The sequence below is a fragment of the Cynocephalus volans genome, chromosome 11 (assembly GCF_027409185.1).
Source record: "Cynocephalus volans isolate mCynVol1 chromosome 11, mCynVol1.pri, whole genome shotgun sequence".
NCBI lineage: Eukaryota > Metazoa > Chordata > Mammalia > Dermoptera > Cynocephalidae > Cynocephalus > Cynocephalus volans.
This window is the reverse complement of record NC_084470.1, coordinates 11,229,953-11,253,088: the sequence shown is the minus strand read 5'-3', so window position 1 is coordinate 11,253,088 and position 23,136 is coordinate 11,229,953. Positions and strand designations below refer to the sequence as shown.

General features: G+C 39.8%; 1 protein-coding gene across 1 annotated transcript in view; it reads right to left on the bottom strand.

The window, feature by feature from the left end:
- The window catches only part of CFAP61 (cilia and flagella associated protein 61), a 300,780-nt gene that overhangs the window by 259,475 nt on the left and 18,169 nt on the right, over positions 1-23,136 (bottom strand). Inside the window, 2 exon segments of the mRNA XM_063113349.1 lie at positions 4,840-5,004; positions 12,899-13,031. Of these exon segments, the coding sequence (XP_062969419.1) occupies positions 4,840-5,004; positions 12,899-13,031 (298 nt within the window).

Here is a 23,136-nt window from a genome sequence, read left to right as displayed (position 1 = left end):
GAACTCCTGCGGTGTTTGTGTTTGTCTGAGAAATATACTATTTCTCCTTCATTTTGGAAGGACAGCCTTGCTGGGTAAAGTATTCTCAGCTGGAAATTTTTGTTTGTTAATATTTTGAATATATCATCCCATTCTTTTCTGGATTTTAGGGTTTTTGATGAAAAGTCTGATGGTAGTCTGATTGGGGCTCCCTTATAGGTGACTTGATGCTTCTCTCTTGCAGCTTTTAAGATTCTGTCTTTGTCTTCAAGTTTTGCCAATTTGACTATAACATGTCTTGGAGAGGACCTTTTGGGGTTGAATATGTTTGGGGATCTTTGAGCCTCCTGAATCTGAAGATCTGTGTCTTTGCCCATACCTGGGAAGTTTTCTGCTATTATTTCATTGAATATGCTTTCAATGCCATTTCCTTTTTCCTCTCCTTCTGGAATACCCATGATTCGGATATTTGAGCACTTAAGGTTGTCTGTTACATCTATTAGACTTTCTCCAATTTTTTAAATTCTTTTTTCTTTTTCTTTCTTTCTTTCTTTATTTTGGTCTGCCTGCATTAATTCAAATAGCCTGTCTTCAATGTCAGAAATTCTCTCTTTTGCTTCTTCTAGCCTGCTGGTTAAACTCTCTGTTGTGCTTTTTATTTCCTTGAATGAATCCTTCAGCTCTGCAAGCTCTACTACATTCTTTTTCAGGGCATTGATTTCTTTGTACATTTCTTCTTTCATGTCCTATATACATTTTCTCATTTCATTATGTTGTCTGAGTTTTCTTGTATCTCATTTAGTTTCCTTAGAATTGTTGCTCAAAGTACCTTGTCAGTCATTTCAAGGACTTCCCGTTCTATAGGATCTAGAGTATGAAAGTTATTATTTTCCTTTCATGGTGTCGTACTTCCTTGACTTTTCATATTTCTGGTATGTTTCCTTTGGTGTTTAGCCATTGTGGCAGAGGACTTCATGTTCTACTTGTTCAACCCTATTGTCTGGCTTGGATCCTACAGGGACTGCCAATTCAGCATGGCTGCCTCAGGGCCTGTGAGCCGGTGGCTTGGGCCTCTCTCAACCGTGGGGACTGACCTGGCCTGGGAGTCCTGGGGTGCAGTGCCTGCCTGTTCCAGCACAGGTGGCTAGGGGTCTATGGGCCCAGTGGTTCTCGGGCCTCTCTGGGCAGTGCAGACTAACCTGGGCTGAGGTTCCTGTGGCATAGAACCTTCCTGTTCTGTTGCAGGTGGCTTGTTGCAGGGGAGATTGAAAACCAAAATTTATAAGTGTGTAATAGGTTATATATGCAAAACAGGTAGCTACGGGGACATATGAGAACTGCTCAGTTATAATGCAAATTGAATGTGCGTAGTTAAACTTTTTGGTTCAGTGGAATCTTCTGGTAAGTCTGAAATGATTAAGGACAGTATGCTAATCATAATGCATATAGGGAGCTGGAGAAAGAGGGCCACTGTATTAGCTTAAAAATGTTGAATCTCAATATTATTCTGCTTGAAAGGGTTGAGGTTGATGTGAAACTGCACATTTTCATGGCTGGTGGGAAAAGACCAGACTTTGGGTCAAGGGTTTCAGGACAAGCAGTTTATTTGGGAGGTGATTCCAGGAAGCACCAGTAAAAGAGTGAGGAAGAGACAGGGAAGGGAAGGCAACCGGTCAAATGTGTGTTATTGCTCAGATTACCAACAGTGACAACTGGATATCAATCCTATAGGGAATTCTGGGAAACCACCCAAAATTCATGTCTCAGAGTCCTCCCCACTAAGGTGTGAGAGAGTTAGGATATTTATACCCTGACCCCAGGCAGTTGTGTATAAATAAATGCTTTCACAGCTGGTAGGAAAAGACCAGATCAGCAGTGTCTTGGTCTGGATTCTCTCAGAAGCTGACCTTGAGTCGAAGATTCAAGTATAACCATTTACTTGGGAGTTGACAGAGAAGGCACCAACAACAGAGCAGGGATGCGAGACAGGGAAGCAAAGTCTGCTCCCAGAGTGTTAATTTCCCGGCATTGCTGGCTTGCCTCTTGCACAGTTCAGAGTGGCCTTCCACAGTTCTGGAAAAGTCCAGATATAAAGAGGTGAAGGTACCAACAGATGGAACTTTTCCAGAGCACAGACACAAAAAATAAATTCTGAGAGAATTGGGCGGGGCACTGATAACTCATTAAAATGGTAATTCATTAAATTACTTGTTGAGGTGAAAAAAATAATCATGTTTCTAGAATAGCAGAGCCATCACTGGAGATTTCAATCAAAGCCATTTAAGATAAAAAGCACCTTGCCAAGAGTGTCACCTTGCAGAAAAGCAGTGAGAGGCTGGATCTGGGTTCTAGGTCAGCTACTGATGAGCTTTAAAACCTTGCATGAACTTGGGCAGGTACAAAATGGAGAGAATCTCACCTGCCCTAGCTCTCCTACATCGTTATGAGGATGAGAAAAAATATTTTAAAATCCTTTGAAATGTAAGAAGCACTAAACAAATTACAAGTTTTAAATCACAATGATACATGCTCATTTAAAACAAGAATGTTAGGGCTGGCTGGTTAACTCAGTTGTTTAGAGCATGGTGTTGATAACACCAAGGTCCAGGGTTTGATCCCTGTAATGGCCATCCACCAAAAAAATTTTAAAAACTAAAATTAAAAAACTAAAATAAAACAGGAATTTTATTTTATATTTTAGAGAAATCATATTACCCTTTGAGACTTTCATCTGAAAAAAAACTGGAACTGTAGATCATAGTACATTTAGAATTTTCTCTGGAGCCTCATTCTTTGTTGTTGTTGATAGGAAGATGGCAGCAAAATGTGTTGATGAATCTTCTTAGATATAATGAATTGTAGGTGATTTGTGAATCCATCCCTGAGTTATTTGGAAATCTACAATAGTAGCTCTTTGGTGAAAATTTCATAAAGAATCATCTTTGTGTCAATTAACATAAAGCTGACTTTCAAAAATGAATAAAGCACAGAAGATAACAAGAGAAGTTTACCTCTTTCCTTTACTTACCACTGTCCTAGATCAACTGATTTTTAAGCAAAAATATTAAAGAAGGTAGAAAGAAGTAAGATTTCTTTTAGCTTCCATAACTCTGAGTTTTTCATAGACAGAGATATACTAGATTATGCATGTTTTTATGACCAGGGTTCAGTTTAAATTTAGAATTTCATTACCTCCCTAAAGTTTCTGAGAAAGAAATTTTTTATTCATTCTATGTGTGGAACATTAGTAGCATCAGAGCCACTCAGGAACACACTGGAAGGGACTATATCGTTTCAACTTGTTTTTCATAACAACAGCCATAGGGGGGGAAAGAAACAACTTAAAATTTTTCAGGACTTATTCTGTGTTTGTCACGGAGCTAACTACATCATGGAGAGTTTAACATTTAATCCTCCCAATGATTCTTTGGGTTAGATACTATTTTCGTCTCCATTTTATATATCAGAAAATTAAGCCATAAAAAGGCTCCTGATTAGTGCTGCCTTCAAAGAAGAGTTTAAAACATTTGAAAATTTAAGCATTTGACAAATTACAGTGCAGGATTGTCTCATGCTTAAAAGCTCCTCAGAACATTCCTGTGATCTCTCTTCACTGAGAAGCATGGGCAAGCAAGCCCTCACCATTAAACAATCACGACCTCAAATCTTTCTTTTGGGAAGGGTGTCATCATTAGTACAAAAGGAAAACACCTCTCTATCTATAGCTTTTCAAGTTCTCTGTAATAAGTGTGTATATTCAGATGATGTCTGCACCACCATGTGCTTGGTTTTCCCTTCCAGGGGATAAGATCAGCCCAATCGCCACCTGCAATTGTCTAGATTGAACAAGCCCTTTGTCACCACCCAAGTGCTCCTCTTCCTATTTTTGAGCAATCTTGATATCATCTTTCAGACAGGAGAAAGCAGGGAAATTTAAAATACACTGATTTTGCCCTGGGAAGACTCAAGTAGGTGAAAGGCCAACCACAAAGAAATAACAATTACTAACAATGATGATCAACATTTATTGAGCGCTAAGTTTCCTTGACACACCATGTAAAGTACTTTACATGGCTTATGTCAGTGAAACTTCACAACTCCTGTGTGTGGAAGGCATTACTATTATCCTCATTTTACAAATGAAGAAACCCAAGTTTACAGAAGTGAACTGAGGTACCCAAGGTCACTTGCCTCCCTGTATCTGTCCACCATAACAACCCAATTAACCACAGATACATGGGGATGTGGTAAAATTTCATTAAATTAAAACAACAAAGTTTGAGATGATCTAATTTCACTTGGTAAAAATCCTGATACAGACAATATTTTAAAATTGATTTTATTACTTCATACAGCTAGAAATAAGCAAGTTAAAAATGACTACTTGAAATAGACCTATGCTACATAATGATTTGTCAAAGACAAACACAGAAGCACTACTTGATGGGATTAAAAGTTAAAAGCATATAGAATGTCTTGTGTTCTTGATTTGAAGAACTTATTCGTTGTATTTAGGCTGTGTGTGTGTGTGTGTGTGTGTGTGTGTGTAAAATCCCAAAATGCTAGTAATCACTTTACCATAATGTACTTATATATCTAACAACGAACGCTGTAAAAGCAAACACACTGGATTTGGGAGACCTTCAGCTGCAAGACCACTGTGTCTGACCATACCTGTACACTTTTGACTATCTATGGTCATAGATATTTGCACAAGAATGTAATTAACCATGGGAACCATTCCTTGAACGGGATGAGAGAAAGATATAAAATGCCTTATCTAGTTCCACCACTTAGTAAAAAGCACAGTTGTGTGTATGGCATGGATTTAATTTCCCCAGGTGTTCCTGTGACAGCCACTGTGCCTTGAATTCCCTGAATGCTTAGCTCTTGTGGTGGCTGCAGATCATCATCAGTGTGTAGGACACAGAGTCCATGGAAAGGCCCCAAATCAAAGCACTCATGCAGCAACTGCATGTTCCCTCTTGAGCAAACACTCCTGAACCTAACAGCGATGCCATCCACCTGAAACATACAGACACCTCATTGCTCTATCTGACCTCAAGTTATCCTCATCATGAGACTTCCAAAAGCCTTCAGCATGTGGTTGCTTGGTGGCTTGGCAGGCACTTTGAGATATTTAAGGGAGGAAGAAGCATCTTCCTTAAGTAGCTCTAGTGTCTAGCACAACGCATGGCACATACTACATGCTCAAATAAATGTCCAATGAATGTCCACCTCTAGGGTTGAAGACAATCCTAGAGTAATTTAGGGAAGTTGCCAGAGAGTTCTTAAGGGGAAACTACTAGAAATTAACACTTGCCGTCTTTGCCCAGACAATCCCTCTGCCCGCCCTATATCCTCTGTCATTTGTCTTTTATTTTTATCCCACCTTAAGCCCAGCTCTCCTGTCCACCTTCCTCCCCTCCACATACACAGCTCTTGGAAAGAAGGGACATTGTTCCAGTGCCTATCTGATTGGCCCTCAATTCCAACAAAGTTCATGGTCCTTAGCTCCTTATCATGTAGGAACTCTACAACTTTTCTTAAATTCTTTTATTTATTGATTGGATGGTCTGATGGGGAAAGGAGATTTGGTGGGAAACACTGGACTGAAATAAACTTGAGTCAGGCCAGGCTGGTTCAGCAGGTGGGTCTGATCTGCAAATACATCACCTCCTAGCATCCCAACAACACTTGGTTCGGAAGCTCTTGCAATGGTCCCCGTGATTTTAGGTCTTTGATGAGGAATACACAGGCAGGAAGATGATCTGGACCTGCTATTGGCACCAAAATATTACAAATTAACAGCAGATTGTAATTCTATCATATCCCATATTGAAATGACTGTGATTGAAATTTCTTATTATGTCCCTTCAATAATTCTGTATTTCATTCTTCTCTGCAAGAAAAGTATTTAAAATTAAAAAGAGAGAGAATATTTAATTCTTTACATTTCATATAAATAATTCCCGTTTATTACAAAGAGGATTTTAAGCAAATTCTGGTTGACTGATTTACACTCTGGCAGCTGGTATTAGAAACCAGCATTTACTGCATCCTACCCCTCAAGTGTTCATTCAGACTTTATTTCTTGAGAAAACCATTCCATTTAGAGAGTAGAACAACTCAACAACCACAGGCATTGCCTACTGCCAAGAATGCAGCATCTTTCCATAAATGCCCTGTCACAGAAAATGGTTAATGCTTCAACTTCCTAAAACAGAGAATCAAGCTATAATAATGCTGTCTTTTAAATGACACAGAAAATAATTAGGTATTAAACTTTGTTCTCAGAGATGTCTTCCAGTTAAAAACCATTTGTTCTGAAACATGTGTTTGAAAGATAAATGTAAGACTCCCTTTATTTTTTCCCTAATACTGAAATACAAGAGGAAATTTTAAATATTAATTTTTGCATGCATATTCCTTTCTCTACAGGGCCCTCAAAATGATACTTGCTGTAAATGGCTGGATTTACACAGCTGTTTTATAAAGCCATTGACACTTTAATAAAAGTCCAAAATAAACATTTTAATTTTTTTCCCAAATAACAAGTGATTGTTTGTCTTGTTTGCGCTCATGAACAAAGGCTGTGTAGCTGCAGTTGTCTGGCTTCTCTGTAATTTTAGGCCCAAGACTCAGCAGACGCTGATTAACCAATCCATCTACCATATGTGCAGAAAGAGGCGGCCAGCCTCACTCTCAGCAGGGAAAATTGGCATCCATCTTGGTTCACATGGAGATGTCCTTCTAATCTACAGCCATGCTGGCACAACGAAACTTCGAAGGCCTGAAATACCTTTTTCTGGCTTCATGGTGAGCTGCGTGTGCATGATAAGAATATATTATTTATGAGACCACTGTTAGTAATGAGCTATTACACTAATGGCTCATTGTGTTTGGAATTTGATTTCAAATGGCATGGATCACACATTCTGATGAAAATGAGAAAAACATGTTTTGCCATCAGGAACAAAGATTTAACGTTCTCCAGTTCTACAACCTGTTATATTCCCATCATTCATCCAGGGTTGTAACAATTTACAAAAGTTCTCAATTATAGACTACAACAGAGCAAGGACATATTGCAGAAGTATCTGCTTTTTCCTTTGGGTTTCTTTCAAATAATTGACTTGAGAAACACTGTTCTTATACATGTATTTGCAGGAGAATCCAAATGCACATTTGTGTATTTTATGGAAAAATGAGCTGATTTAATGGACTTCCTTACTTGTGCAATGAAAGGGCATTGGTTGTTGGCTGTTATCTATCTTCTAGGTGACAGAGGTACTTTCTACCACGAAAGTGTCTTCAATTATGTCATACTGGAGAACAAAACTGAAAGTTTTCCTTCTGTTCTTGTTTGCCCTGTGAGGGTCTACAAGATAATATATAAGATTTAGATTGCTAGAAAACCATATGTGTAGTGGCCTTGTCTTCACAAACAGGTCCATTTATAGACATGTGTGCACTTTATCATTTATGCTTCCATCCAAAAAGCCCTACTGTCACCCATCCCTGGTGGGTGACAATATTCTGCAATGAGGGTTTTGCCCTCATTGTGATTGCTGCTGGCTCTGACCCTCTCCTCCTAAAGCCAAGCTCTTGGTGGGCCTGGCAGGCTCTCCCCTGCCTGCAGGTCAGTGATGCCCACCCAGACAACTGCTGCCCATGCCCTGGTGATGCCAAAGCAGATGCTCTGCCCATCTGTCTCTAGAAGCCACCCTTGGCCTCCAACTGTCCTTCCCTGAAATCTCAGCTTGGAGTATACAGCAGATGTCAAGGTAAGCCAAGACAGAGTTATGACAAGGAACCTGCAGCAAAGTGATGACTCATACTCCTCCAAAGCAGCTTTCAAGCTAAAGAAAGTCCTTACAGCTACCAACCTTTTAATTGGTCAAGGGTTTCCCACATGGTGCAGGAGTAGCTCTCAGGCATGCTTCATGCATGGTAACTACCACAACCTGGCTTGGGATGAAACAGACTCAATGCACCTTGTTCTGTTACCTTTAGTCAATGGTGGCTGACTAAAAGCATGGTGTGCCGGTAAATGCCTAGTCAGCATTCAGGGGGAAAAGTCTGGATTTGTAGCATTTGCTGATTTGCAGAGTGTAAATACTCTCATCGTGGCTAATTTCAAGCTACCAGTGTGTTGTCACTGAGCATGGAGTTGGAAAGAGACGCTCAGTAGCATGCCATTACATATTACATCCATTATATAGAAACTGTAGATGTAAAAATCCTCAAGAGCATAGATAACAGTAAAATAATTGGAAGTGATGAATTCCAAGTATTTATTAACTTTGTTTTAATATAATTTATTACACTGTAAGTTTATATAGTTTAATTTTTAATAATGGCTGGGTTGAACAAGCAGCTTGCAGAGTTCCTGAGGACTTAACAATCAGTTCTCACAAACAAGAGCAAGCTGGCTCCAGCATACCACTGCCTACAGGGGCCCCTGAGGAGAAGAGTCCAGGGAGGCAGGTGGGAGGGTAGTCACAGCATTGATCTTGAACCAAAAGGGCTTCAGACAGTGGATGGAGCTTGGTTCCGACTGGAGGTCCCCTCCCACATCCTGGCTCACAGGACCTGACTCTGCCCTTCCATTTTAAGATCAAGGTCCACAGTGCCATCTCCACAGAACACAGAGCTTCTGATGCTTGAGGCAGCACAGTCTCCCAGTGGACATTAGGCCACACTCCTTCTGCCTCTTTAGAGAAACCAAAAGATCCTTGCAGGGTTGGGACTGCAAATCTTGGCCTGATGTTTTGCTCTGATGTTTGCGCACTCTGAAAGTGTGAAACATGGTGAGAGCGAAAGCATGTGGAGAAAAGGTTACCCCAGCTCCTGCACAAGCACTAGCTTAGGTGATGTAAGGTAAAACTATCACCTTGAAACCATAGAATTAAATAACAAAGACCAGATTAAATTGGATGGATATGGTTTGGTCATTAAAAGACCTTAGTGGGGTCTGTATGAATCATTCTCAGCAGTTACTTTGTCTCTTTGTGTAAAGACATAGTTTTTCAGAATGGTGCTGCTGGGCCCAAATGCTTCCTGACCCTTCCTTTTGTCAGTAGCCTCGAATTAAGGCCCAATGAATATGTGAAATATGAGAATATGTGAAAGCAAGTCCTTAAAGGACAATGCAGAAACCTAAATATAAAAAAAAATAAAAATTTTAAAAAGTAAAATAAATAAAATGAAAACCCTTTCAATGTAGTACCTCAAAATCTCATTTTTAGGGCCATTTCTCACCTTCAGAAACTAAAGTCCATATCTCTCTAAATTCACCTCAGTCTTCACCAGATGTACGTTACTATCACATAGATAAGTAGTCACCACCTGGACTTCACACTGGAATCATTTGAGGAGCTTTTAAAAAATCCTTATTGTGCCCCACTCCATAAGATTGATTTAACTGGCTGAGTGAACTCCTGGCATCAGGATTTTTTTTATAATTGATATAACTCACGTACCATAAAAATAACTCTTTAAAAAGTATACAATTCAGTGGTTTTTAGCATCTTCACAAAGTTGTATGACCGTCACCACTATCTAATTTCAGAACATTTTCATCCCCCCCAAAAGAAACCCCATAATCACTATCAGTCATACCCATTCCCCTCACCCTCCAGCCCCTAATCTGTTTTCTGTCTCTATGGACTTGCCTATTCTAGCCTTTCATATAAATGAGATCATACATGTGTGGTCTTTATGTCTGCCTTCTTTCCCTTAGCATAATGCTTTCAAGGTTCAAACACATTGTAGCATGTAACAGTGCTTCGCCCTCTTTCATTTCCTAATGATATCCCATTGTGTTGATATACCACATTTTGTTTATCCAGTCATCAGAATAAGGACATTTGGGCTGTTTCCACTTTGGGGATATTATCAATAATGTTGCTATGAACATTTGTGGACAAGTTTTCACATGGATATGTTTTCAATTCTAGGCATGTAATTGCTGGTTCAAATGGTAACTCTATGATTAACTTCTGGAGGAAATGCCAGACTGTTGTCCAAAGTGGCTGCACCATTCTAAAATCCCACCAGCAATGTATGTGGGTCCCAATTTCCCTACATCCATGCCCACACTTGTTATTGTCTTTCTTTCTTATCATAACTACCCTAGTTCAAGTAAGGGGGTATCTCACTGTGGTTTTGATTTGCATTTCCCTGATGACCAAGGATCTATTCATTTGCTTATCAGCAATTTGCTTATCTTTTTTTGGAGAATGTCTATTTGAATCCTCTGCCCACATTTTATATGGATTATAATTTGTCTCTTCATTGTTGTAAGAGGTCTTTATATATGCTGGATCCAAGTCCCTTGGTGTGGGAATGGTCTGAAAGCCTCCCAGGTGATTCTTACACACACCAATGTTGAGAACCACTGACGGAACACAAAGCCTCACACTGCTCATGTTATCCAAATGAGAGAACTTTTGATTCCAAGTTTCAAAAAAAGTAATTTCATTTAAATGGCTCTTATAGTTTTTCACAAAAAATGAGAAATGAGTGTATGAAGAATAATGAACCCCTAAATAAATCATCCTAGACGCAAAACTGCTAAATTCCTACTTTTTAATGCTTTTCAATTAACTGGCATAAAGTCACTCTTTTTGAAATAAAAGCCAAATATCCACTTGAGAAAACAAACAAACAAAAATCAAACATAATTTGTGATCATCTTTACATAAAACTTGGGATTCTATCAATGAATAGAATGGGAGAGTACCCATGGGCTCTATCCATTTTGTTAATTATGATATGCAAAAAACAAACACAAAAATTCAAAATCTTGTCAAAAATAATTTCAGTCCAAGATTATATAAACCTCTTTTTAAAGGCCTTTACAAAAAATGGCCTGTATATTTCTCCGTGATGCCAGGAAAACATCTTAGCTCATGTCTGAATTGCTTTCCTTTCTTCTAGTTGATTCCTAAGAATATCAACAAAAGGCTGACCTTGTGAGGTCCCTGCACACAAGTCAGTACCAAGCCATTTGGAAGGAGGCTTCACTCCTTCAAAACAGAGTTCTCAAATGTGGTTCATGGGCCAAAGCGTCAGTATCACCCCAGAACTTGTGAGAAATGCAACTGGTCAGGCCTACAAGATTGCAAATTCTTGGAGTCGGGCTCGTTAACCTGTGTTCTAAGCAGCCCAGAAAGTAATTCCTATGCATGCTCAAGTGTGAATACTACTGCTTTCAAGTATTTCCTCACATTTGCCATATGCACATACAGTGGATCCCATTTGTCACGGCCCAATCCTTTCTAACACTAGACAGCCACCCCATGCTCCCTAATGACTCTAAGGCACTAATGGTCTCAGTTTCTTTCAGTCAGATAATTCTCCATACCACTAAGAAGACCCTACAAACATCTCTATTTTGGGATTTTCAAATCATAGGAACACCTGAAGCTCACATGGAATGGCATGAGGTAGAATGTCATCATGTCACTTTTCAGAGAGGCCTATTTTAGCAGACTCAAAACCAATATTACCAGCCGAAAGAAACGTCAGTATACTTAGTTTAAGCTATCAGAATTAGGATCTTATTGTCAAATCCTGCCAGGGCAAATGCAGAAAAGGAACACATCACTAGCTGAAATTCTGTAAGGCAGGAGCACCCTTCAGTGGGTGGGTTAAGGATGAGAGAGAGTCATGAGAATCTTGGAGCTGCTCACGCCAGCCAACCTGGGGGCTCTGGGTGACCCGCTCACACTGAGGCTGGCTAGCTTGTCAGCTGTCTTCTGAGTCTCTTCAGAAAATGTGGACCTCCAGTTCTCCAGCTGCCAAATCAGAGGGTGTGCGTTCTGTCTTTTGGGCCCAACGGGTGGGCCTTCTCATTATTTTAGAAAATCTAGAAATTCCAATGATTATATACTTTCCTAATTTTTATGTTAGCCACTAATTCAACAAAATTTAATCATATGTGAAGGTACCTTAAAAAGTTTGTGGGAAAATAGAATTAAAAGATAATATAAATGTTTCCATGAATTTTTGAAGATCCCTCATATAACCCAAATTAAGTCATGAGGAAACATTGGACAAATCCAAATTGAGAGACATTCTAAAAAAATGTCATCATCATGAAAGATAAATACAAACTGGGGAGCTGTTCCAGATGAAAAGAGACTAAAGAGATGGGGCACCAGAATGTAACGTATGACCTGGACTTACTTCTGCCATAAAGGACATTTTTGGGACTTCAAGTCAAATCTGAATAAAGTCCATAAATTAGATAATAGCATTGTAGGAATTATAATTGCTTTACTTTGATCACTGTACTATAGTTAAGTAAGAAAATGTCTTATTTTTAGGAAATATGCACTGAAGCGTCTAGGGGTGAAGGGACATTACGTCTGCAACTTACTCTCAAGTAGTTCAGAAAAGACGTATATGTAGGTAAATTAGGGCGAGTGAAAAAGAGGTAAATAAAGCAAATGGGTAAAATGTTAACATTTAGGGAATCTGAGTACTTATAAATTTTCTATAAGTATGAAATTATGTCAGAACAAAAAGTTAAAATTAATCACTTTCTAAGTCAAACAAAATAATCTGCCAGCAGAACGCTGGTTTGTGACCTCTGACCTTTAAGATCTCAGGACTCTCAGAGATCCCCCCTACATACCCCCAGCAACCCCTACCACTAGGGACATGACCAAGAACCTACAGCAGCCTGGGTGTCTGGAAGGACCTCCCAGAATGAAACCTAAAGCAATAGCACTGGGGGGCAGGGGGTGGGCAATGCCACAGCTCAGAAGCTGTCCTGGCATGCCACCTGGAAGGGCACAGGAAGTGAGGAGGACAGCAGCCCCAGGGGAACTCAGCAAAACAAGGAGCAATGTCACTCATTTATCTCATTCTCTCAGAAAGCACATCCCTGGGTGGATTAGTCACCAACCTCACACACCACAGCATGATTCTCTTCGTCTTGGGCCTCGATCAGTTCGGCCAGGAAGTATTCTCCATAAGTTTGCTTCAGAAGTGTGTCATGGCGCATAAATACTGGCATGAGATCATCATGATCTTCCACCCTGTTTAACGGAAAGGCTTGAGTTCAATGTTCATTCATTCGTTTGTTCCTTCAACGAAGCACCTACTAAAAGGAGGTACAAGATGCTGTTCTAAGAGCCAGCGACACAGCAAAAGTCTCACAAACTGAACTCACATTCTAATAAGAGAAGCAGGCAATAAAAATGTAACAAATCTAAAGAGCTTCCACACTTCAAATAGTAATAAGTGCTTTAGAATGGAAAGTGACAGGGTCTAGTAGTCAGGGAAGACCTCTGTGAGGAGGGACATCTGAGCTGAGACCTGAATGAACAAAGAGAAGAAGAGGAAGCTATGTCAAGATCTGGAGGTAGAACTTTCCGGGCAGAGGGAACACAGTCCGCATGTAGGTGTAGAATGTAGGGCAGCATTTGTCATAGGTCAAAATACAGGAAGCTGGGGACAGTGTTTCCCAAGTGTGTTCCAAAAACACTACTTCTGTGATATTGTCTCCAGCACTCCCTCCTGGAATATCACAGTTATGTATTAAAGACTCGAGAAGCACTACAACAAGGAATATTTAAATCTTGTTTATGCATTTCTCAAATGCTGGCCCATCGTACGCGTTACTCCTGAGCTATCGCTGCACTTCCCATGGAGGGAGAAATGCTGCTGAAGTCAAGGAAGCTCTGCTCACCATCCTGGGGGAATCCTCCCTGACTGACATTCTCAGGATGCTTGACAGTGACCCTGACAACTAGTCGGAGGAGCAGGGAGAAGAACCAGGTTTACTGCAGCATGCTGATGCTGGCTCTTGGACTCCATTTTGCTGCCATATTTAACATTCCTTTCTTCTCTTCAGTACATGCTTGGGTAAATTTGGCATTCTACTTTACCTGTCTGGGATGTTCTCATACTTTTTTCCTGCTTCTTTTCCTATAAAAATGTTCTAGATTTTTTTCCTAGTATACCTGACTTGGTTACTGACCTTTATTTCCTCCCCATTTATTTCATTACTTTGCCATCTCATCATCCCATTTTATCTTCTAGTATGTTCTTTGACGTTAGTAATAGCTCCATCTATCTAGGGATCAGTACTACTCCATCTACTGAGCGACCAGATTGTCTCTGTTGCTGTGCCTCTCACGGCAATCCCGGGAGGTTGGCACTGCCATCTTCACTTCACAGATGGAGAAGAGCCAGGCTCATGGGGATGACAAAATGCTTTGCTTAAGATGACAGAAATAGCTGACAGTGGAAGCATGATATGAGCTCAGGTCTGCTGATTTAAGCCCTGCCTTCACACACTATATTCTAAGCTGACAATACATTTTTTTAAAACTTCCTTTATTTTCACACTCCTTTTGAAAACTGGTAGCAAGAAGCAAACAGTTGAGAGGGGAGTCCTTGGCTCAGGGACCAGAGATCATCATCCAGCCAGCTCTGTCACAACTCCTCCAGCCCTGCGGGAACGTCCCCCAAGCCTGCCATGGCCCCTGCTATAGTTTGGATGTTGGTCTCCTCCAAAACTCATGCTGAAATTTGACCCCCAATGTGGCACTGCTGGGAGGTAGGGCCTAGCAGGTGGTGTTGGGGTCATGGGGGCAGATCCCTCATGAGTAGATTAATGCCTTCCCTCGCGAGTGAGTGAGTTCTCCCCTATTAGCTCTCTCCAGCACTGGTTGTTAAAGAGAGCCTGGCACCTCCGCTGCGTCTCTTTTGGTTCCTCTCTCTCGCTGTGATCTCTTTCCACAAGCCTGCTCCCCTTCCATTTTCCACCATAAGTGTAAGTAGCCTGAGGCCCTTGCCAGATGCAACTGCCCAAGCTTGGACTTTCCAGCCTACAGAGTGGTGAGCCAAATAAACCTCTTTATAAATTACCCAGTATCAGGTACTCAGAAACACAAAACAGACTGAGACAGGCTCATTCCCTAAATCTAAATGCTTTAAACTGGATGACCTCATGCACTCTGGATGAAAATGTCCACTCTGCTCCCAGGATGAAACCTTTACCTCTCGTGACACAGATTCAACTGTTGGGATGATAATGGTTTTTCATCAAAAACAGTAAGTATCTTGATGGAAGAAACACATATGTGAAAAACCAGGTCTGTGCTCTATAAAACCTCAGTATTAAGGAGGGAGTTAGCCAACAGACCATGGTACAAGGAGGAAAAAACATACATAGAAGATGACAACCAGAAAGACCATCAACATGACTCCCCATGTTGAACCTTAGTGTTAACCTCTTGTCTACACTCTCTGCAAGGACAGACAGCAGAGGATCCTTGAATTTTTAAACCAGAATTTATTTTTATTATTATTTTTTTTACTATCAACCTGGCTTTGATGTCATCACCACCAAACACTCTCATTGTATCATGTCAGGACATCAGCAGGATTCTCTAGTGGTGAGGTTAAAACAGGGAGCCAGAAACAAACCCAATTGTGTTTTTAGAATAAATATGACTATGCTTCTGATGCTATAGTCATTCAAACTATTTTAACACTTCACTAATCTTTAAAAAGTCATCCTTGATCACTTGCCCACCTATTTTTATGTGTATGTGATTGCTTTGAGAATTATTGGTGGTCATCTGTGGCCGGGTGTACCAAGGCTCCACCATAAATGCACCAAACGCTTGTGGTGCTCTTTTGAAAAGATCAGAGATAAAATGATACAGCACAGTGGTGACAGCCTGGCTGGGGAGCCAGGCCACCTGGGTCTGGATCCTGCCTCTGCCATGTCCAGCTGTGACCTTGGGAATAGTACGTAGGCTATTTATGCCACAGTTTTCTCATCTGTCATAGAAACAGAAATTGTTAAGAATATATGTGAAGTGTTATTGTTATTATCATTATTTTTACTTAGATAGGAAGGACCAATAAGGACAATGGAGAACATTTGCCATCGGTGGATGGAATGAGAGTTTCTTACAGAAGCTTGAATGACTGCACTAGCTTCCCTGCAGCTACTGTAGGTATAAATTCTCCCATTCCATCACTATCACTAATCTTTTTCTGCTTTCCTTACCTCACTCCTTTACTCAAAAATGCTTGCAAGCTACCCACCGTTTCTGGGATGGGCACGAAGTCCTTTGCCTCCATTTTTCCTCCATCCTGCCTCTATTCCTATCCAGTGCTCTGACTCCCTTGCTTCCTCCAAATTCCAGCATCCTTTAAGGCTCACTCCTACCTGACACTCTCTAGTGATTCTTCCTCCCAGCCACCCAGTGGTGGGATCATCACTGGAAACATATTGTCCAGTTCTGATGTTAATTTCATATGGACAAGGTGTAGCATCTTCCCAACCAGAGAATATGCTCTTTAGGGACACACAGAGAATTCTGGGGGCAATTCTGCAGCACACAACACAACCAGTGACAGCCTATGTGGATCAAGCTCTTCCCCTGTGCCAGGACATTGCCAAGAGTCTCATTTACATGGACTGCACTAAGGGGTGAGACGGTTAAGCCCAAGGGGGTGTGTCTGGAAAGTCTGAGCCCACAGTCACATGTTGGTGGCTCCACAGCTCCTCTACGTAGCCTTCTGACTCGACTGACTGAGAACCTGACAAAGTCATTTCAACACTAAGCCTAGGTGTTCTCATCTATAAAAGGGGAGGGGACATGGATAACACAAATGAGGCACTTAAGTCTCTTCTCTGGTCCTCAGTAAGTGTATGCTCTCTACAGGAGCCTTCAGAACCTCAGCTGAAAGAGCCTAGAACACTCCACTTCCTTCCAGAAACAGCTCACTTTCCCACTTAACCTGCCCAAAGGACCAAAGGATGCTGCTAACGGGAGGTGGTTTTTCTCTTTAAAAAAAAAAAAAAAAAAGTCCTTGATGATATTGGCTAAGGAGAAAAAAAAAAGATTCTAAGAGAAAATGGCCAACAAATCCATTATCAAACATTTTGCCAAAAATAAAAGGCTGCATCAATATTTAACAACAGACATAATTATTTTAAATAACAGTAAAATAATTCAATATCCTAATCATTTTAAATGAATCAAGACAGCAATTACACAGGGAACTCCAAAATCAACTGTGTACCATAGGCTTTTATTTACACGATGAACATAAAAATATTAATCTATGGATATAAAAATCAGAAATAAAGGTTCAGAGAGATCAAGACACTAAGCCTAATCATGGGCCCTCAGCAGCCCATTAACAAAGTTAGCCATAATCATACCTTAATACTAATTCTTCTAGGAAAAATAAGAAGCAATCATCCAAATCTTGGAGTTCTGAGGAGTCTCTCCCTTAAGCCCTTCACCAAAATGGATAAAGAGGAACGTGGTCTGCTAAATGCATTCCTTGGGGTAATTGATAATTTATGATCTTGCATCAGCCCAAGTGCTAATGGTAAAGTATGACATCAGCCTCACATAGTCTCAAATGGCATATGACAAAGTCTGGCCCCACAGAAACAAAACACCCCAGCTACGGAAAACAATTCATACAGCAAAATGTTTAAAGGTGAGCGCTCTGAGGCAGTGAGTGAAAGCAGGATGCGAGGAGTGCTATATCTCTCAGTGAGCTTGGCACTGCAGGACCACATGCCCAGCATTGACCTGCCACACCGCGTTTCAATGGTGATGACTGTGTAAGGGTTATAGGTCATCAATGCAAAGTGCAACAGAAATAACAACTCTCTGAGCAAATAGCAACATTCTCTCTTATCTTCCATTCAGGATGTGGCTTGAAGGGGGAAACCATGTGCTTGTTAATATAATCGAGTACAGAATATTTTATTGTAACTTGCTTGGGGGAAACAAAAGGTCCATCTCATAAAGACTAATTGATCTCTCAGGCACCCAAATGTCCATCAGGCTCTGAAAACCATGCCAGATGAAAAGAGAATAGAATCCAAACCTTAAGAAAATGAACAGTCTCTCAAGGACCCCTCACATGGGGAATGGGTGACTTATAAACACAGGAGGAGGCAGAGCTAAGATGACAGGGACCTGGTGGCTCTTCCTGGCATCTTGAAAAGTGTGGAGAAGAAAGAACAAACTGACTCATCATTCTCACTACATCAGTTAGCCAGGCTTTCCAGGAGCATCATCATGCCCTGGACGCCACAGAAGTCTTCCTAGCAGCCTGGCAGATCCTAAGATTGCTCCATCACTCAGCATGCTGACTGCTCTACTACGTACTTACAATCCTAGAGGAAAATCGACAGGCCGGATTCTCTCGAGCCAGAGAGCTGTGCATCATTTCCTTGCCAGCAAAGGTAACCACTGCGAATTCACAGATGGAAAGTTCACACTTAAGGACTGTAATGACAGCAGCAGTAGCAGCAGCAGCAGCAGCAGCAGGCCACTGTCACATTCAGAATATTGGCACAGATTCCTTTCTCCTGTGTGGTGGTATTTCCCACATACAGAGAGGATTTGCTTTTCATTAGCTAGATTTAAAAATGTACTGTTGAAAAAGTAATTGTCACTTTAAATCCATAAATATATTTCTTCAAGTGTGCGTGTGTGTGTGTGTGTGTGTGTGTGTGTGTGTGTGTGTGTGTGTATGCACACGTATCTTAAAAAACCAATGAAGAGAAAAAAAATCATAGAGAATCCAATTTAGTGGTAGTGCTAAAGAATGCAGCATGTTCTGGTTAAACCAACCTTTTACCGTGAACAGTTTCAATGTGGGTAGGAGAACCTACAGTTGGCACCAACTAGATTTTTCTTTTTTTTCAGATGTGTAAAACATCTTCTTTCCAAGATCTCTTGTGACCTCTAGTGGTCTTCCTTAAGAAAATCGAATCCAGCATTTCTAAACTATACATTCCATTTTAGAACTTTAAAATGGGCTTTGGAGCCATTTAGCTGCTAGTCCTTGGAAAATGCCATGATTTTAAAGTTACGAAGGGGCTTAAATCCAAATTTTCTATGTGCTTTGAATTCTTTCAAAGCACATCAAGGCCAATTAGAGGCTCCTATCCTTTATACCACCAGGATCTGACCCAAAAGTCTATCTTGGCACACCACTGCTCCATTTGGATTATTAACCAACCTCTACCTGCTGGTTCACTTACCAAGACTCAGGAAGATCACTGGTGAAATTCTGTAATTGCTCTATGTCTTCTTTTTGAATGCTTTAGTACATTCATGACTTAAACACTGGAATGTTTATTCATATGAAACTCCTCAGAAGTCAAATTTAAGTGGATTTCTAAAAAGCATGAGACTATCAAATGCTTCATAAAAATAATTGCCTTAAGAGGTGAAAAGTTAGCATTTAAAAACCTGTAATCTATGTTTTGAAGAACTAATTTTTCCTTCATCTATTTTAAAAAGCAATGTGGAGTCAATTTGGTTAACTACGTTAACACAAAAGCAGTACTTCTTTAAGGAAAAGTTTAGTTATTTTACGACACTAACATCTAATCCTTTCCTTGCCTGCATCTTCATTCATCCCAAGAGGACTTGAAAAAGATAGATTTTCCCCCAGAAAGATCGTGCCAATAGTTTCAAAAGCTGAGAACATCACAAAGCCACCAGTGATGATTAATTAAGCTCACTGTAGATTTTAAAGGTGTGTCCAGAAGAAGCTACGTTTTATCTTGGATATTATGAAAAATACAAAACAGTAACTTTATTAATTAGTGTCTAAGTAGAGGGGCAGATTACAGAATAGTTTTCCACATGAGTAAATCAAAGAAATGGGACAGCTGATTACAGCACTCATCTGTTGGTTCTGAATATGTTGCTAGTTAAATGACTGAAGGAAAATTACATTCCCAAGCCCTTCACTAGTTTAGTGTCTTAAGAATTGTGTTCTTCACCATTAATTGTCAGTGTAAGTAACTATTGATGAAACAGATTTCAAAAAATAAATGTGAGGGAAATAAGAGACATGAGACAGCCTAAGAAGTGCACGGCCACACCCAGTTGACATTAATAAATGTTGTCATTTTTTCCAGCATTGTTAAGGAGGGAGATAGTCCACATAAGTACATTTTCTAGATATGTGAAATTCTATACCCACAAATATCGAAACTCTAATCTGCACATTTTTGATAGCTTTCTAAAATGTGTCACACCTTTCCACCTTCAAGCAAGCAAAGGCATTGACTGTCACAATGTCATGATTCCCACATGAATTCACTACTGTACATTTGTCTTTTTATAAATGTCCCTTCTTACTACAAAGTAGCCACTGTCATTTCTTTGCCATCAGAACTCCATTCCTCCTAAGACTTGCTTCTTTCAGATATCCTGTGGGCTGTGCAAGCGAAACATTTAACTATCAGAGGCTGCATAAGAAAGACCTCAGGTTAAAGTGCCCAGAAGGTTTCTTTCTAGTTTTGTTGGCCTTGCTCACTTGAAGTTGTAGCCCATTGCACTAAAATTTTCAAGAGAAAAAAAAGAAAATCAGGAGGGAGTGGGAAAAGAAGGAGGGAGGGAAAGAAACCAAATCCTAACCATCAGTTAACAAATGCTTATAGCAGCCAGGCACTGGGCTGAGCACATCCCACACCTGCTCTCCTCAATGACAAGCAGGTATCGGTGAGCAAATTCACGAAGATGTCACCTTACTAAAAAGAGAAAGAAATAGTCATTTCTATTCCTATTAGATGAGCTGCTTCTGCATATACTTTGTGTATTATATTTATACATAGGTTTTCTATTACACTAATGTCTTGCTGAATATCTGCGTTGAAAGAATTTAAGCCTGAACATGCCTCAAGAAAATGATCATTACCAAGAGCCAAATTGGGTATATTGCCTAAATACTAAAATACTCTTGAAAATGTGCCTCCTTTAGTTATAATTAACCCAGACCCTCCAGCCCTCCCACAAAGAACTGTCTACTCTGCAGACACATGCTTAATCATCTATCAGGATAAGTTCTGAACTGGAGATTACTTTAAATTCAGCTATTTTATTCCTTTAAAATGGAACAGGTGAAATGGCACTCAAAGCCACACACACTGAGGTAAGTACAATTTAAAACAAAAATACTGTTTTGGCCTAACAGATTGAAAGCAGTTTTGATGAAAACACACAGCATAGATGAGGGTGTAAGAAAACAAATCTATTAGTTGGAATATAAATTGAAATGATATTTTGGCTGAATGATTTGGTGGCATTTATTTATCTCAGTATTTATGCAAATATCTGAGTATATCTTATGCAGAAATTTCACTTATAGTTATCTAAACCACAGGAAAAAAACAGCATGAGTACTTGATGATATATGTACAAGTCTGTTTAACAATATTGCTATAGAAAAAGTTAAAAACAACTTAAATTTCTGTAATAAGGAATAACTAAATGAATAATTAAATGAACTCTATTAGAGCCACATGACAGGCCATCATGTGGCTCTAATAGAGTTCATTTAGGGGACAGATAGTGAGAGAAAGAAAAAACATATATACACATACATACATATATTGCATTTGTGTGTGCAGTTACATACTCATGCAGGAGAATAGAAGACTGAGTAAGCTTTTCTTTTAAAAGTTTTGTGATTTGAGAATATAATTCATTTTATTAAATAAACACGTGTTCCAAAATAATTAGTAAATGGCAGAGGGGAAAAAATGAGAGATTTTAAAATGAAATGAAGATAAAAGTTTAGCAATTGTTAGGCTATTTACAAGATCATAACATAATTAAAAACTGCCTACTTGTGAATACTTTTAAAATAAAATTTTTTTAAAGAATTTAATTTCCTAAAGGGCAGGACAGCCTATTTACCTCTGATGACCCTGACAAGAAAAATGTCATAAATCAGGAATACAGATTTGAAAGGTGTGAAAGAACCAATTAAAAATGTTATTTGATTCACAAAATTCCTTTTCTTCGGGTGTCTTTGGCTTGCATTAGTATTTGTATCATGATCAAAAGGGTTTTATGAAGAGAGGATTATAACATGACTATCTATTAATAAAAAGAAAGTAAAGAAAAATGGTTTTCTACAAAGGATTTTTTTCTCTCGTTTTAAATTAGGTAGATAATTTGTATCTGAAGTTACTCTGCTCCTTGGTGATCTTTTTTTGATACAAGGAGTCAGGCTCTCATTATGAAATTAAATTCTCTACATGGATAGTAAAAATGGAATCGCATTACACTGTTTGCATAATGTTCAACATTCGCAGGTTAGTTTCTGGCCTCTCTCTCTGCTTTCCTTCACCACTAAACTTGTCTAGAGTGCTGACTATTCCTTTACCTTTAGTTCCTTACCTTTCATTTATTCAGCTCACTGCAATTTGATCTCCACTGTTCAACTCTGCCCTTCAAGGAGGTAAAAGGCAGACCCCCAAACCAAGTGGCCAGAGGGAGGGCACTGGTTACCGAGTGGCCAAGGTTGGCACAGAGGAGCCAAAGAGATGAGTTTGAGAGAAAACTGAGGTCCAGATCCTGGGGAAGGCAGAGTTGAGAGCTGTGAGAACAAGAGAAAACAGCAGAAGCCAACCAGGCTGGGGGTTAGGGAGAGGCTGCGTCCGGGCAGGCAGGCATCCTCCCTTTCACCCAGTTATCTGGATTTTCTTAATAACAGATACAGAAATATTTAAGTTATCTGTTTCTTCCTAAGTGAGTTCTGGTAGTTTGTGTTTTTCAAGGAGTTGGCTCCTTTTGTCTGAACTGCTGGATTTATTAACATAAAGTTGTTCGTAGCATCCCCTTATTACACTTAATGTCTGTACGATCTGTAGTGATACCACCTCTTTCATTCCTGATACTGGTAATTTGTCTTCTTTCTTCTTGGTCTGTTTGGCTAGAAGTATCAGTTTTATTCATCTCATCTGTGCCTTTTTTAAAAAATATTATTTTATTTTGTCAATATACAATGTGTTCGATTATTGTTGCCCCTCACCAAAACCTCCCTCCTTCCTCCCTCTCCCCCTCCCTCCCAACAATGTCCTTTCTGTTCACTTGTCATATCAACTTCAAGGAATTGTAATGTTGTGTCTTCTTCCCTCCCTCCCCCAGTTTATTTGTGTACTTATTTATTTATTTTTGGCTCCCACAAATAAGTGAGAACATGTGATATTTCTCTTTCTGTGCCTGACTCGTTTCACTTAATATAATTCTCTCAAGGTCCATCCATGTTGTTGCAAATGGCAGTATTTCATTCGTTTTTATAGCTGAGTAGTATTCCATTGTGTAGATGTACCACATTTTCCAT